Genomic DNA, 14632 nt, shown 5'->3' with positions numbered 1-14632 from the left:
GACCACAACTATTGTAAGACCCTGTATCCTCAGTGAATGCCCCACAAATTCCTTTAAGCCTACGCATTTCAGATGTTGTTGGGCTCTAGAGAGGACACCAAACGGAAGGGGTATGAGGACTGTGAGCTCAAGTGGTGGTTTTCTAATTCTGACTGATTCATTTGTTACAAGCAATAACCCCTAGAAAATCAAACATTTTCATATGTTCTTGAACTATAATTTGGTACAATGTTTCTGCAATGCAATAGATATGGGTGTGGTTGTATGTTTGTGTGTGTGCGTGTGTGTATGTATGTGAAATGTTTTTGGGTTTTTGATTGATTTTTCTTTTAGAAATACATGCAAATGAAACAATTAGAGTCTCAGAAGAAGGTCACATGAGGCCGTGATCCTCATGTTCCTTCCCTTTGGTACCCTCTACAAAACCAAACATCTGATACAAGTATGCTTAGAGGAGTTTGGGAGCTGCCTCCAAGGATAAAAATCTTCCTGATTTTTTTTTTATTTTATTTATTTTTTAGTTGTAGATGGACACAATATCTTTATTTATTTATTTCTATGTGGTGCTGAGGATCGAACTCAGTGCCTCCCATGTGTGAGGCAGGCGTTGTACCACTGAGATGTAACCTCAGCCCCCTGATTCTTAATTAAGATCTAGATATGTGAAGCTGACAGCAGAGTTTCAGAGATGATTTATTAATATAATCTTCATTTGATCAATTAATAGCACTACTTATGAGCATAACTTATTAGACAAATAAAGATGAATATTTCCCAGAACTATAATTAACATTTGTTGAGAGCTTATTGTATACCAAGCACTCTCCCATGCAATTTATGTGTTTACACAATTGTATTCTCACAACCCATGCAGGAGGCACCATTATCATCAACATTCTAAAAGTGGGGAAACTGAAGCTTAGGGAGGGTTTTCTTTTTGGTTTGTTTAAGTAACTGCCTAAGAGCACAGAGCTAGCAAGTAGCAATACCAGGAATGAAGCACAGGCAAGCTGACTCTAGACAGAAAGCTTTTGTTATGGTTGAGATATGCGATGTCCCACTAAAAGCTCAAGTATAAGACAAAGCAAGAAAGTTCAGAGGTGAAATGACTGGGTTATGATTAACCTAAACAGTGCATCAATTCATTTGAATGGATCAGCTGGGTGGTAACTACAGGCAGGTGGGGTATGGCTAGAGGAGGTGGGTCACTGGGGTCCATTGGGTATATATTTTGTATCCGGCAAGCAGAGCTCTCTCCACTTCCTGGTGCCATACCCTGAGCTGTTTTCCTCCTCCATACCCTTCCTCCATGATATTCTGCCTCACCTCAGGCCCAGAACAATGGAGTCGGACATCTGTAGACTGAGACCTCTGAAACTGTGAGCCCCGAATAAAATGTTTATCCTCTAAAATTATTCTTTTCAGGTCTTTTGGTCACAGTGGTGAAAAAAACTGATGAAAACAGCTCTCAGTTGTTATCCTATGATACACTGAATATACTTCAAACCCTACAGTATTTATTAGAATGTGCTTAAAAAAAAAACAGTGTTGGATTTTTACTGCACCCTTAGAAGCAAAGCAATGGCTTTCACTCAGTGGCTCTTGCTGTACCATAATTAAAGGCATCTAAACCCAAGGTCATCCAAGGATTGGAAGCCCACTTCACTGGCTTACTGTCTAAAATACAGGTGCTCAGACTTATATCTAAACATCAAAGATATATTTCCCATACTGTCTGCTCTGAATTTGCCTACTTCTGTACCTTGTCAATGGAACTTCCTGTAACCAAAGAGTAATAGTAGCTACTATTATTGAATATAGAGACAGTAAGCCAAACTTCAACCCTAGTAGTCTACTCCTACTAACTATATATGAATGAATATTCCATATAAACTACCTCAAATTACAGCCAACTTGGCAATGCTTAATTATTTGTTTATCAAGAGTTTAAGCTTCATATTCTGATTTTCAGAATGACTTTATTTAAATTCATAGCAGTTCCTGGCCTATACAGAACCCATGAAATGCCCAAATTGCCTTTTAATTCTACATTTTTGTATCCTGCTTGCTCAAAGGATATGTTTTAGGAAAGAAATTTTGCCTTTCTATGAGGAAGAGTTCATCAATTCTATGAACAGGAAATAAAGAGAATCAGACATTTTCATGCTTCTGGACATATATTTTTATAATATATTTATACTGGAAAATCCCAATTAATTCTTATGCCACTTAGAATATGAAGGGATTTAACCTCAAAAATAGCCCATGTGCATGGAGGCAGTTCAACAGATGATCATTTCACATTTCACTGCAGTACACACGCTTTCATTAAAAAAATTTAAAAAAGAAAAAAGAAAAAAAAAAAAAGATTTTCTCAGCCAAGAATTTGCAGCTATAAACCTTTCCTGGCTTTGTCAGTTTGCCTGATTCCTCCAATTATGTTATTTGGGAAGAGAGAAAAGAGTTTCCATTTCTTAGCAGCTTGTAAGTATTTTAGAAAAAATCACCCTAATGATGCATGAGCCTGTACTCAAAGAATTCTCTGCAACTTTGTTCTTTGTAGTGGTGCCTTTATCATCAAAGACACAGAATTTCCAGAAAATTATCTTCATTAGTGACGACAGAGCATTCATTCACAGAATGAATATTTATTAAACACCTATTTTGTGCCAAGACATGTATTATACTAAGAATAGAATGATGAATAAGACAAAATAATCCCTTCTCCTTGGAGAGCTTACACTCTAGTTTTAGAAAAACAATTGTCTCCGCTTATATTTTTCACATAAGCAAATGACCATTGCTTCCTTAAACGCTGACAATATAGCATCTTCCAGATACTGGTTACAAGACAAACAGAATTAAATCTATCACTGCACGGCTGATTGCTTCTGAGTGGCACTAAGATCAAAAAAAGGACTGAGAGAAAAATTGAAAGTTCTCTTTCCTAAGAAGAAAAGGACTCCAAGGAGGTGGCAGATCTAGTTTTAAATTTATCAATAAAATACTTTTAAAATCTAGTAATTCATGTAATAGAGTTATGCTAGGGAGAGTAAGATGGGGCTCTACCAGAGCTTATTATTTCATTGCCATATCCACCAAGCAAACCATGCTCCCTACCCAAGCAAGGTATAAAGATAAGATAACAGCAAACTGAAGGTATGTGATATGCCTGCTTGATCACAATAGAGTTGTCTAAAAGGAATTTTTCCTTTGTGTTAGATTCAACATTAAAATACCAATAAAATGTCTCCTTTCATAAACTATGGTTTATGCATAGTACAGAATTCCATACCACAGAATACCATGTAGCTACTACAAATAGAGAAGTTGGTCTATGGATTAATATAGAAGAACTCCAGAACACACTATTATAAGAAAAAATAAGAGGAGTTCAGTTACACTAATATATGTGATATCATACTCTTCATAGGTTGTTCTTTAGTCTCACAAAACAATATTTCATTTCTACATATATATAAAAAAGAAAATATCTAGAAAGACAAAAAAATAACAGTAACACTTCTGGGCAGATACAAAAGAGAACAAGAAGGGAATTAAGCATTATGTATAATATTGTAATTTTCGTGGGAAAATTATATTCATGTTTATCATGTCATTAAAAATTAAAGATAGGTTAAATGACTATTATGATCAAGAAACTACCTGAGGGCTGGGGTTGTGACTCAGTGGTAGAGGGCTAGCCTGGTACAATGAGGCACTGGGTTTAATCCTCAGCACCACATTAAAAAACTAAATAAATAAAATAAAAATATCCATCTACAACTGAAAAACAAAAATACTTTAAAAACAGAAACTAACTGAACAATCAACAGCTCACTATAATGTAACTTCAACATATATTATAAAATGAATGGCAAAGTAAATTTAAGTCACATTCCCCATAGTATTCATATTTTTCATTCAAAATCTTATTTAATCTTTTTTAACTAAAAAGGATGCAAACTTAAAAATATGCACTCAAATGAAAATCCAGAGTTTTGACTATTCCTGTCTCTAATATTACAAATCATACAAACTCCTAAACCTAACACTAAGTAGAAAGAATTAAAATTTCACATTTAAAATGTATAATAGAGGAAGGAGACAGGGATGGTAAAGCACTCCTAAAACTCTAGCTACATGGGAAGCAAAGATAGGAATACCCCAAGTTCAAGGCCAGCCTTAGAAACTTAGCAAGGCCCTGTCTCAAAATAAAATAAAATAAATTTAAAAGTTGAGGACATAGCTCAGTGGTAAAGTGTCACTGTGTTCAATTTCCCATACCAAAAAGAAAAAGGGAAAAAAATAAGACAGAGAGATAGACAGAGACAGAGACAGAAAAAAAAAAGTCTTGCTTCCTTTAGAAAAGAAAAACTTATAGAGAAATTGCAAAGCATTAAATTAAGCTGCCTCATTGACCCTTTAAACATCCCTCTACCATTTTATCTAATAAAAGAGAGAGAATCATTAAAGACAAGGCTGAGCATTTCTTCAGCTCCAAGTCTGGCAATTATGACAACATGCTTAAGAATGAAATAGCAAATGATCAAAGAAATGTGAAGAAGGAAGGAAATGAACACAAACCAAGACAAAAAAAATTCAATAAGGAGAGAAAAGGGTTGTCAGAAAGGGCATCAGTGCCTACAGAACTAGGGGGCTCATATAATTACTCCATGATAAAAGAAACTGGCAGTCTGGATTTGTAGAACAATATACAAAGCATGTCCATATACATTACAGAATAGTCTCTGCAACACCACAGTATTTATCCCATTTTACAGAAAGAAACTTAAGTTCTGAGAGGGTAAGGGAATTGCCAAAAGCCTTGCAGATAATGAGTAATGGAATAAAGGTCTTTGACTTCCAAGCCCAAACCCAATGTTTTTCCCAGTATCCCACTACTCTACAGACTTTCTCTCAAAGTACTAATTTTCAAATAATCATGAATTTTCAAGAAGCAAATGGATTATCAATATAAATATGCAAGTTGTTTCCCTTCCTGTAGGAAAAAAAAAACTTTGAAAAAAATACCTGTCCTTACAAAATCGACAGATTGAAGTAGGGGGAGAGAGTAGAGCAGAAATGTGGTAATAAAGGGTAGCATGAAGGAGATGTGATGAAGAAGCTATTCGGTATCTGGCATATGGTGGTGGATACACAAACCTAAACATGTGATAAAATTGTGTAGAATACACACATTTAGACAAATGAGTACAAGTTCAATCTGAATAAGAGCTGTGAGTTTTATCAATGTTAATATCCTGCTCATTGTACAGTTTTGCAAAACACTACCATTGGAAAAAAGTGGGGAAAGGATACATGGAATATTTCTTTATTATTTTTTAGAATGGCACAGGACATTTCTACTGCATTAAAAATCTCAATTTAAAAAATAATATTCAGGCGTGCGAACTGTCACCTCCAATCCCTGTGAATGGCGCGAACTTTGAATGGTGCACCTCTAATCCCTGAAGTGGCGTGAACTCTCCGCCAATGAAGAAGTAGCAGCCCACTAGCCTAGCTCCTCCTTATCCTGTGTTAAGCCCATAAATATCAACACCCTGTTTGTGCTTGCTCTTTTACTCTCTCTCCTCCTCTCACCCTCTCTCTCTCTCTCTCCTCCTCTCACCCTCTCTCTCTCTCCTAACTCTCATCCTCTCCCTCTCTTACTCTCCCTCTCTCTCTTATTTTACCTCTCTTACTCTCCCCATCTCTTCCCCTCTATCTCCCTCTCTTCTCTCTCTCTCTCTTTCTCTCTCTCTCTCTCTCCCCCCCCCCCCCCGCCCTCTCCCCTTCTCTTCTGTGACTGGCCACTACGGTTCTGGTAATAAAATCTCGGACAGGTAAAAAAAAATAATAATAATATTCAGCCAGGCATGGTGACATACACCTATAATCCCAAATACTTGGGAGTCTGACACAGGATATTCCAAGTTGGAGGCCAGCCCAAACAAGACCCTGTCTCATAATTTTAAAAAACTATTTTAAAGAGCAGGGGATGTAACTCAGTGGTACAGCACTTGCCTAACATGCATGAGGCCCTAGGTTCAATACTCAGTACTGCAAAATAAATCAGAATATTCTACCACCAACAATGATTTTTAAAACAAAACAGTGATATTATGTAAAAATATGAAAGACACAATGTAGTCAGAATCTAATCAAGAAAAGGGTTCATTATAGTGGAACTGATAGGAACATTACTCATAAAATTAAAATTTTAAAAATTATTATTCTAAGTCAGGGATGATAATTTTGAAGCAGTTTTGGTTTATACTACCTTAAGAGTGAGAGCCTTTTCACACTAGCTGAACAAATAATAAAACTACAGAAAGACACAAGGAAGAGGAGAAAAGAAAGAAGAGAAACAAAATCCATTTGAACTAGAACTCTTTGAATTAAGCTGCTTACAAATTCCATTTTAAAATATCAACTGACGTAACTAGAAGCATAAATCAGTTTCTTGGAAAGATAGAGAATTATGGTGATAGTTATAGGATATACCAAGAATTATCTAATAATAATAGTAATCATAATAAACAGGAAAGAAATACCTCAACTTGGTATTCTCATACATGACTTTAGGGTGAGGAAAAAAATTATATCCAGTGACAGAAAACTATCACTGACACACTGACCTGTTTGTAGGTTCCATCTAGCAAGACATCCAGGTGTTGAAGGGGGGCTGGTGTTTTATCTTTGAACCTTGTTAATAGCCGGCGTTGGATGGCCCGAAATTGTACAGCTCTTTCAGATAAGAGTTCTTCTAATTTTTCGCCATTTATCCGTAGCTACAATAAAGAATTTCTTAAATTGAGGTTAAATAGATTTAACAAAACATGTTTTGTTGAGAGCCACAGCCGAAGGGACCCCAGCAAACTTCCAGCTGCCAGCAAACTTCCAGCTGCCAGCTGATGATTGGTTCACAGTGGCCCCAGCAAACTTCTAGCTGCCAACTGATTGGCTCCTCTGTGGTGATGCTCATTGGGCTGTTTCCCTGCCCTTTCAGACCACAGAGCTGCTCATTGGGGGACTTTTTGTGGCTCTGCCCACGCTACCCAGCCAATTAGCCTCAAGAGCAGGAGGAGAGGTGGGAGGTTGAGAGGCTTGTGGGAAGCCGGTGGTGGCAGTTGGGCTCTGAGGGTTTTTCCTGAGGAGCTGTGTGACAAGTGGCTCCTGAATTGTGCCCAGCCAGACTGCGGCAATGTTTAAGTAAGAATATAGGCACCAAAAGTTTTAAAAAGGGTAATGAACAAATTTAAATGATTTACAGAGTTCTAGGAATTAAAACAATATGGTATTTGGTACATGAATATATAGATAATACAGTCAAATAGTTCATATGGAAATTTAGAAAAGGTGATCCAGTATCACGGGGGTAGAGATTGATTATTTGGTAAATATTTTTAATAACTTAGTACATGGGGACAAGAAGGAATTTCTCCCCATTCTTTATAATAAAATCTATTTGGGAGGAAATAAAAGTTATATACAATAAAAGCACTAAAAAAATAGAATTGTTTTCTCTAATTTTAGCACAATAAAGGGCTTTGTTAGTATGAGTCAAAAGCCAGCCCCCCACACACATACACACTAAAACTGATAAATTACTAAAAAATAAAACCAAAACCATTTAATTCTACATGGTAAAAAACTACAAGCCAAGTGATAAGACAAACGGCAAACTGTAAAAAGTAATGGCAACAACCAAAAAAGACAAAAGTTATGTCCATGACATCTAAAAAGTATCTACCAATGCAAACACCACTCAATAGAAATCAGTAAGAAAAAAAATATGATTTAAAAAATGGGCAAAGTTTTACACAAAAGTTAATACAATAGCTTTTGAAAATACAGTTTGTGATCTAACAATTCCATGTCCAGGAATTTAACCTAGAACTATGCTTGCAAAAAATAATGTATATATAAGGATACTCATAACATAATTGTTCTATTGTTAGTATAGTAAGATGTTGAACATCAAATGCCCATTAATAGTAGAACTAATTAAATAAAGAAGACTGTTCTGCAAGGTAGGTGCAGACATGTGATATTATCTAAAAATGCATTTAAAGAAGCAAAGCAAAATAATGCAGAATAGTATGTCTCGTGATACTATCCATGTGTGTTTTTAAAAATAAACCTGTATAGTAGCATAATTGTGACTATGTAGAATACTTTTAAAAAGATACACAAGAAACTGGACACCAAAAATATTCATCCAAATAGAAGACTGAGGCCAGGTACAGTGGTGGACACCTGTAATTCCAGCTACAGGGGAGCCCGAGGTAGGAGGACTCCAAGTTGAAGGCCAGCCTGGGCAATTTAGCAAGATCCTGTCTCAAACTAAAAAAATCAAAAGTACTGAGGATGTAGCTCAGTGTTAAGAACACCTCTTGATCCAATCCCAGGGATTGGAGAAAAAATTTAAAAAGAGAGAGAAAGATTGAGAGGCTAGGGGAATGAGAATCAGAAATTACTCCTCACCATAACCCATCTCATAACTTTTATATTTAATATTAATAAAATAAAAGAAAGCTAGCCAAAGTCATAGAAGAAATACTCCATGAGATCAGATCAAATGCACTGGTAATTGAACTTTATAAAACTGTAATAAACTAATTAAAATAAATATCATATCCAAAATGTTCAGAAATCAAGTATATTATGGTTTATATTTCTAGAATCATACCAAACTTCTTTTCATTGCAGGTATACTCCACATACCCTTATATATAAGATAGAATCTAGAATTTTATTAACTTATTTTAATCCCAATTTTAGAAGCATTAAGTAGTTAACTAAACCAAAGAATATTCCCTGGAGGAGGGGGGAAAACTTTCATTACCAAAAATTAAGTAATATTATCAATATTTTACTAACTACATTTTTTAAAGAATATTATCATGATTATCAATAATTCATTCATACAACTGTATAATTTATCGCCGTAATACTTTACTTCCTAACTTTATGAAGTACAAAAAAAATTAAAAGACATTCTCAATGTTAAGACATCAGCCAGGTTATTATTCCTTTCAATGTATAAACAAGCAGCAGTGACTGAAATGTTTGTACTTGTCAGAATTTCAACATTTAGCAGATATTTATTGATCCCAGGGCTAAGAAATGTTTTAGGCACTCAGAATTATAGCAATAAATAAAACAGAAATAAATTCATGCCTTGCTTACACAAAGGGACACTTAGATTCCAAAAGCCATCTTGATTCAACATTTACAATGATTAAAATGGTTGAAAGCAGATAGTGGGGTCAGAAATAAAAGTAAGTATAATCACGCCACCTTTATTTTGTATGTAACAAAGGAAAGTGCTTATAGTTTACCATATTTTCTCAGTCCTGACCAAAAAGAAACACTGTGATGTGGAAACATTCCAAGGAATTCCCAGTAAACAAATAAGAAAATAAAACTATATGTCAGACTCATTAGTCAACAGTACTTAATATTCTCTACTTTAAATATTAAAAATATGTAATTAATATAGTCTTTCTGTGGACTCTCTTTCATAAACCATTAGAATCTAGTTTGGCATAGAGAAGCAAGGCTTAAAGCATATGCAAAGATTGTCAATCGTTAAAATACCTGAACATTCTCCCCCAAACTATAAATTTTGGTGCCACAATTTGGACAAATACATACTGTCCTAGAAAATACTATCACAACAGATGGGAAAAAAAAAAAACAAAATTAATTCACTTTATGTGACAATGACATGATTATTCATAAATGAATTACATATACCTAAAATTTCCCCTTCAATTTCATACTACATTAAAAGAAGTCTTGATAGGTGAAAGTCAGTGGTCTTAGAATGTTCGAGGGATGACTGATAAGTTGCATGATTAATCATCTCATTTGCCTCTCTCTCTCACACACACACACATATCATAGTTTATAAACTGAAATATCTATTAGTCCTTAAAAATTAGTCACTCTAGGAACCAATGCTTTTGAATAATGTTCAAAGTTCTTTCAAACTTCCTATTTTGTACTGCCTATAATAGTCTGTTTATAATATAGGTAAAGTAATTGGAGCCTCCTGGCTTTATTTTTAATATATAGAATTTTTTGAATGATGACGGTCATTGTCCAACCCATTCACAAAACATGTCTCTTTCCAAATACCAAATTAATCTTCAACAGATGAAGATTCAATACCAAATAGCAATGAAGGCACTGTCAAATCTCATTTATTTAGACATTTAATCATTCATCATTTACTACACATCAATTATGCCAGGTACCAGAGAATATTTTAAGTAGTTAACCTTCATTCAGATGCAGAAGCTCTACTGTGCTTGTTAAAAAAAAGGAAAAGAAAAAAAATCACTTTACTTTATAATCACACCTCATTTATGGCCTGCTAGAATTAGTTAGCCAAATGGACGCCCAGAAGCTTGAACAGTTTTAACACTAGGTTATTGGGGTCAAGGGTTAAGTCCCCATGTGGGAGAATTAAATCAGCTCTGTTTCAAGGCCAGACCACGTGCTTAGCGCCAGGAAGCCACTCTGTAAATGTCTGCAACTGATCACAAACTAGGCAAGAGGGCAGGAATGAATATGCGAAACCCACCATCAGCATATGAATAACTCAAAGCATGTAGCCTACTAGCATCTATGCTAGAATTCTCACTCTATAGCAGTTCTTTCACATATTTAGGGATTATAGATGATGTGGGTTATAATCATGCACACCTCAAAATGATGATCAATCAACTCGAAATATTCTTGAAGGGGTATGGATCCGGAAAAAGAAGATGCAAAATCTTTGATTCCCTGTTTTTCAAAATATTTCTGAAGGCGGAGAATAAGTTCATTTGTTATGAGCCAAAGATCTTCAAATTGTTCACTCTGAATGCGATATCGTTCTAAAAAAGAAAAATAATAAATAAACATAAAGAAGAAATAAAAATGCTTATTAACATATATTTACTAGCTAAAACTAAGTCAACTATCACTAACCTTGACACAAATACTAAAACTAAAAGAAAAAAAAGAATTATTTTTGTAATATATACGATTTCAGTTAACTTCATTTAAAACATACTTTTACTTTTTTTCTGCATGAGTAACTTAACAATTTCAAATCTAAATGCAAAGGTAGATGGTTCCTCTTTACCATTTACCTAATAAAAAGTACAATAAAATCACCCAAATTTTGACTTTTTAAAAACTACTTTTTCTTAAAAAGTAAGAAAACAACCATTGCAAAAATATGAGCTGGTATTATTACTTTGTTTCAGAAAATCTGGCATTATTACTTTGTTTCAGTAAATTGATGGGAAATAAAAATTTCTATTCAATGTTTTCTTCTTTTTTTAATAGTTTTTAATTTGAAGAGAGATTTTATAGTAAGACTCTATCTGAACAAAAATTTTGTTTCCCTCTTTTCCCTGAAACCTCAGTTCCAAGAGAACTAGATTCCTTGTATTGTCTGTGACAATGACAGTGGTAATGATGATGTTGATGGTGACGCCTCCACCAACAATGATGAAGGCAGTTGTGGCAGTAACATATATAATAAAAGCAACTGTTATTTTCTGGGCACAAACTATTTCAAGCATTTTTATTGCAATAGCCCCCTTCTATAAAAAGAAAAACAAAGCACAGAGAATTTTGGTGACCTGCCAAGGATCACAAAGCAAATTAAATGTCAGAGCTGGAATTCATAATATATATCCTTCCCCACCTGTCCAAATCCTACCTATTCCTCAGGAAGAACCTAGCTTTAATTTCATCTATCCTTAAAAATCCTTGACTTCTCTACCATAGAAGCTAATACGCACTAGGCTCTGTCTTAAAGCACTTTTACTCATTCTCCTTTTCAGCTATATATAGAATACAATTCATGGGGTAGGCATACCTACCTACCATAGAACACGCAAAACCCTGGTATTCTCTTTTGCTGTCACGCCATTTCTCTCAGAGCTCCCCCATCCTCCCGAAATCTATATTACCCCAAAATCAGAGATAATAGTTTTTACATTTCTTTGTAAATGTCACTGAAGGTTTAATGCTTTAGAGGAAGTACAGTTGTGGGGAAGTGGGGGTAAAGAGGGAGAAAGAAGAATGATGATGATGATGATAAAGTATAGTTTTAGAATCTTCTAAATCTAGTTTATTCAAACTAATCTTCAGATCCAACATATTAAACCCATACTGGTATTTATTCCATGTTTTCATTCATTTGTGTAACTCTCATTTATGTAACTCTCTTTAAGACACTGGGGATAAAATCAAGAATAATGCAAAAGCCTCTGCCCTCAAAGTGCTCAGCAGGGTCTGAGAAAGATGGTATGATGACAGAAGAATGAACACTGTTTCTGCCATCACCCATTAAGAATTACTATGCCACTATGAGGCCAGGACTTCCTCCAGAAGATAGATTATCAGTATGACTGGAATTAGATAGACTACCAGCTTCTGTTAAATCACCATGAAGGTATTCCAAAATCTGGAAACAAGGCATGTTCAACTACATCCAGGAAAACCTATCAACAAAAAGAAAGTGTAAAAATAGATCACAACTTACCACTGGGGAATATATGGACAGGGTTTTCAGCAAAACACCAGTAGTACTTTCAAGCCTAGGTGGCCAGGGGCTAAGTTGTTCAGGGAGAAGGATGACCCCAATTGGCACCTACCTGATGCCTCATTGAAGGTGTTGGGTTTAGTCCTCAATCACAGCTTACACTGGGCATGAGAAAGCAGGAATGCTGTGGGCTGGCCAACAAAGGCAGTAGTGAATCGAACTCTTCCCCAGAGAGGTCAAATTGTCTTAGCTACCTATAAGTAGAGCTCCTCCCTTACTCCTGGTAGACTATTGTAGACAACAAATTCTCTAATTTGAGAAGTGAAAAGTGGACAAATCTAAACTTCTCACTTCTACTTTTACAAAGACTTGAATTATCTGAATAGGGACCTATAATCTCTCTGAGACAGACATCTCAATTCCCAATATTGGGCAAAGAATTCCCCTATTCAAAAGATAAAGTAACAGAAATGTCATGTGAAATTGGTTCAAAAGAAAGAGAAAAATCAAAGGAATAAAATTCACTTTATGAACGAGAAGTAACTAAAGACTACCCTTATTTACAGTTGCAATAGATCCAAGGTAACACTACATGTATTCATTCATTTAATATATACCATTGAAAGATAAGTGATGGGGAGACAATAGTGAACAATACACACATGATCCTGGTCCTCATCCTAGTGAGAAAGACAGGAAACAAAAACAAAATAGAGGTTTTGAAAGGACTATGGTTCAGATAAAAAAGAATGCTGTGATAAGACCAATGGGAGTTTTCTTGAGATACTATGATCACAGAGGACCACACTGAGAGGCAACATCAGTAGTAATACTAATGAAAGTAATACTCAGAGCTAAAGTTTATCTAGCACTTACAATTTACCAGGGAAGTATCACATGCTTTTTTAAGAGTTTAGCTCATTTGATTCATATATAATATTATCATATCATTTTATTACCATCTTATAGGTTTAAAAACATTTACTGGTGTTTCATGGACAATTAAATAATCTTTCCAAAGTCATACAGATAAACTGTAAGCCAGAGCTAAGATCTAAAGTATTGAGTGTAGAATCCACATTACTAATCATTTTGTGCATAAAGCTTAGACCTTAAGGTAGAGGGAATGACAAAGACAAAGACCTAAGGCCAGAAAAATATCCATACTAGGAACTGAAAGAATGTCAGACTCATAACACACAGGGAGATCTGCAGTGCTTGGTAAAGAGTTTATGTATTATTATAAACACAAGATTTTTTAGGTAGAGGGTAGCATTGTGATTTGCACTTGTTTCTTTGTTTGTTTTTATTATCAGAGCTGCCAAGTAGAAAATGAATTGGAAAGGGATAAGAAAGAATTTATAATTAGAACGCTCTAACCATGGTCCAGGTAACAGATGGTAGTACCATATGGAGCAATTAAGGGCAATCTTGCTAGGAAGGAAACCTCTAGTTTCTCAGGTCTTATTTTCTAAGAAAAAATAAAATTTTAAATCTATAACTTTAGTTAAAATAGATTATCCAATCTTCAATTTCTTCATTTACATAAAAGGGAAAATAAAACCCCTCATAAGGTTGTTAGGGAGATTAAATATAACACTGTATGGCAAAGACCTATACAAATGCAATTAGTCTTTGTACTATTAAAATTTAGAGCAAAATTAGTGCTCAAAAATATTGGCTAAAATATTAAAACTATCTGATACCAAAAACCATCTAATTACAAAAGTGTAGAGTAAAACAAATTAAAAATCTAAAATGCAATGAAAAACCAAAATATACATAAAATTCTACTATCTGATAGATACTCTACTCTCATCTAGTATTAATGTCACTAAATAATAGAAATGTCAGTATCATAATAAACATTTGAATATGTATGATGTATTCTATAGTTTTAAATTTTGAACTTCTTTTCCCAATAAACATTCAGGGGAAAAAAGAAAACTACATTTTTCTAAAATTAAAAATTAGACTTGGTATTCTGAAAGATGAAAAATATTCTCAAATTAACTTCTTTCAGATTATGAAGAATTAACAAGAATCAATGTGTCAAAAATTTATAAAGCACTATTT

General features: G+C 34.6%; 1 protein-coding gene across 3 annotated transcripts in view; it reads right to left on the bottom strand.

Annotated features, from left to right (window-relative positions):
• The window catches only part of Bbs9 (Bardet-Biedl syndrome 9), a 462827-nt gene that overhangs the window by 217245 nt on the left and 230950 nt on the right, over positions 1-14632 (bottom strand). For all 3 annotated transcript variants that reach the window (XM_076863784.2, XM_076863792.2, XM_076863800.2), the window contains exons 17-18: positions 10720-10892; positions 6642-6794 (exon numbers count right to left, since the gene is read on the bottom strand). In XM_076863784.2, the coding sequence (XP_076719899.2) occupies positions 6642-6794; positions 10720-10892 (326 nt within the window). The remainder of the gene's footprint in view (positions 1-6641; positions 6795-10719; positions 10893-14632) is intronic.

This window comes from Callospermophilus lateralis, chromosome 1, assembly GCF_048772815.1.
Source record: "Callospermophilus lateralis isolate mCalLat2 chromosome 1, mCalLat2.hap1, whole genome shotgun sequence".
NCBI classification, from domain to species: Eukaryota; Metazoa; Chordata; class Mammalia; order Rodentia; family Sciuridae; genus Callospermophilus; species Callospermophilus lateralis.
Note: the sequence above shows the minus strand (reverse complement) of the source record. Positions and strands in the feature narration are given on the sequence as shown.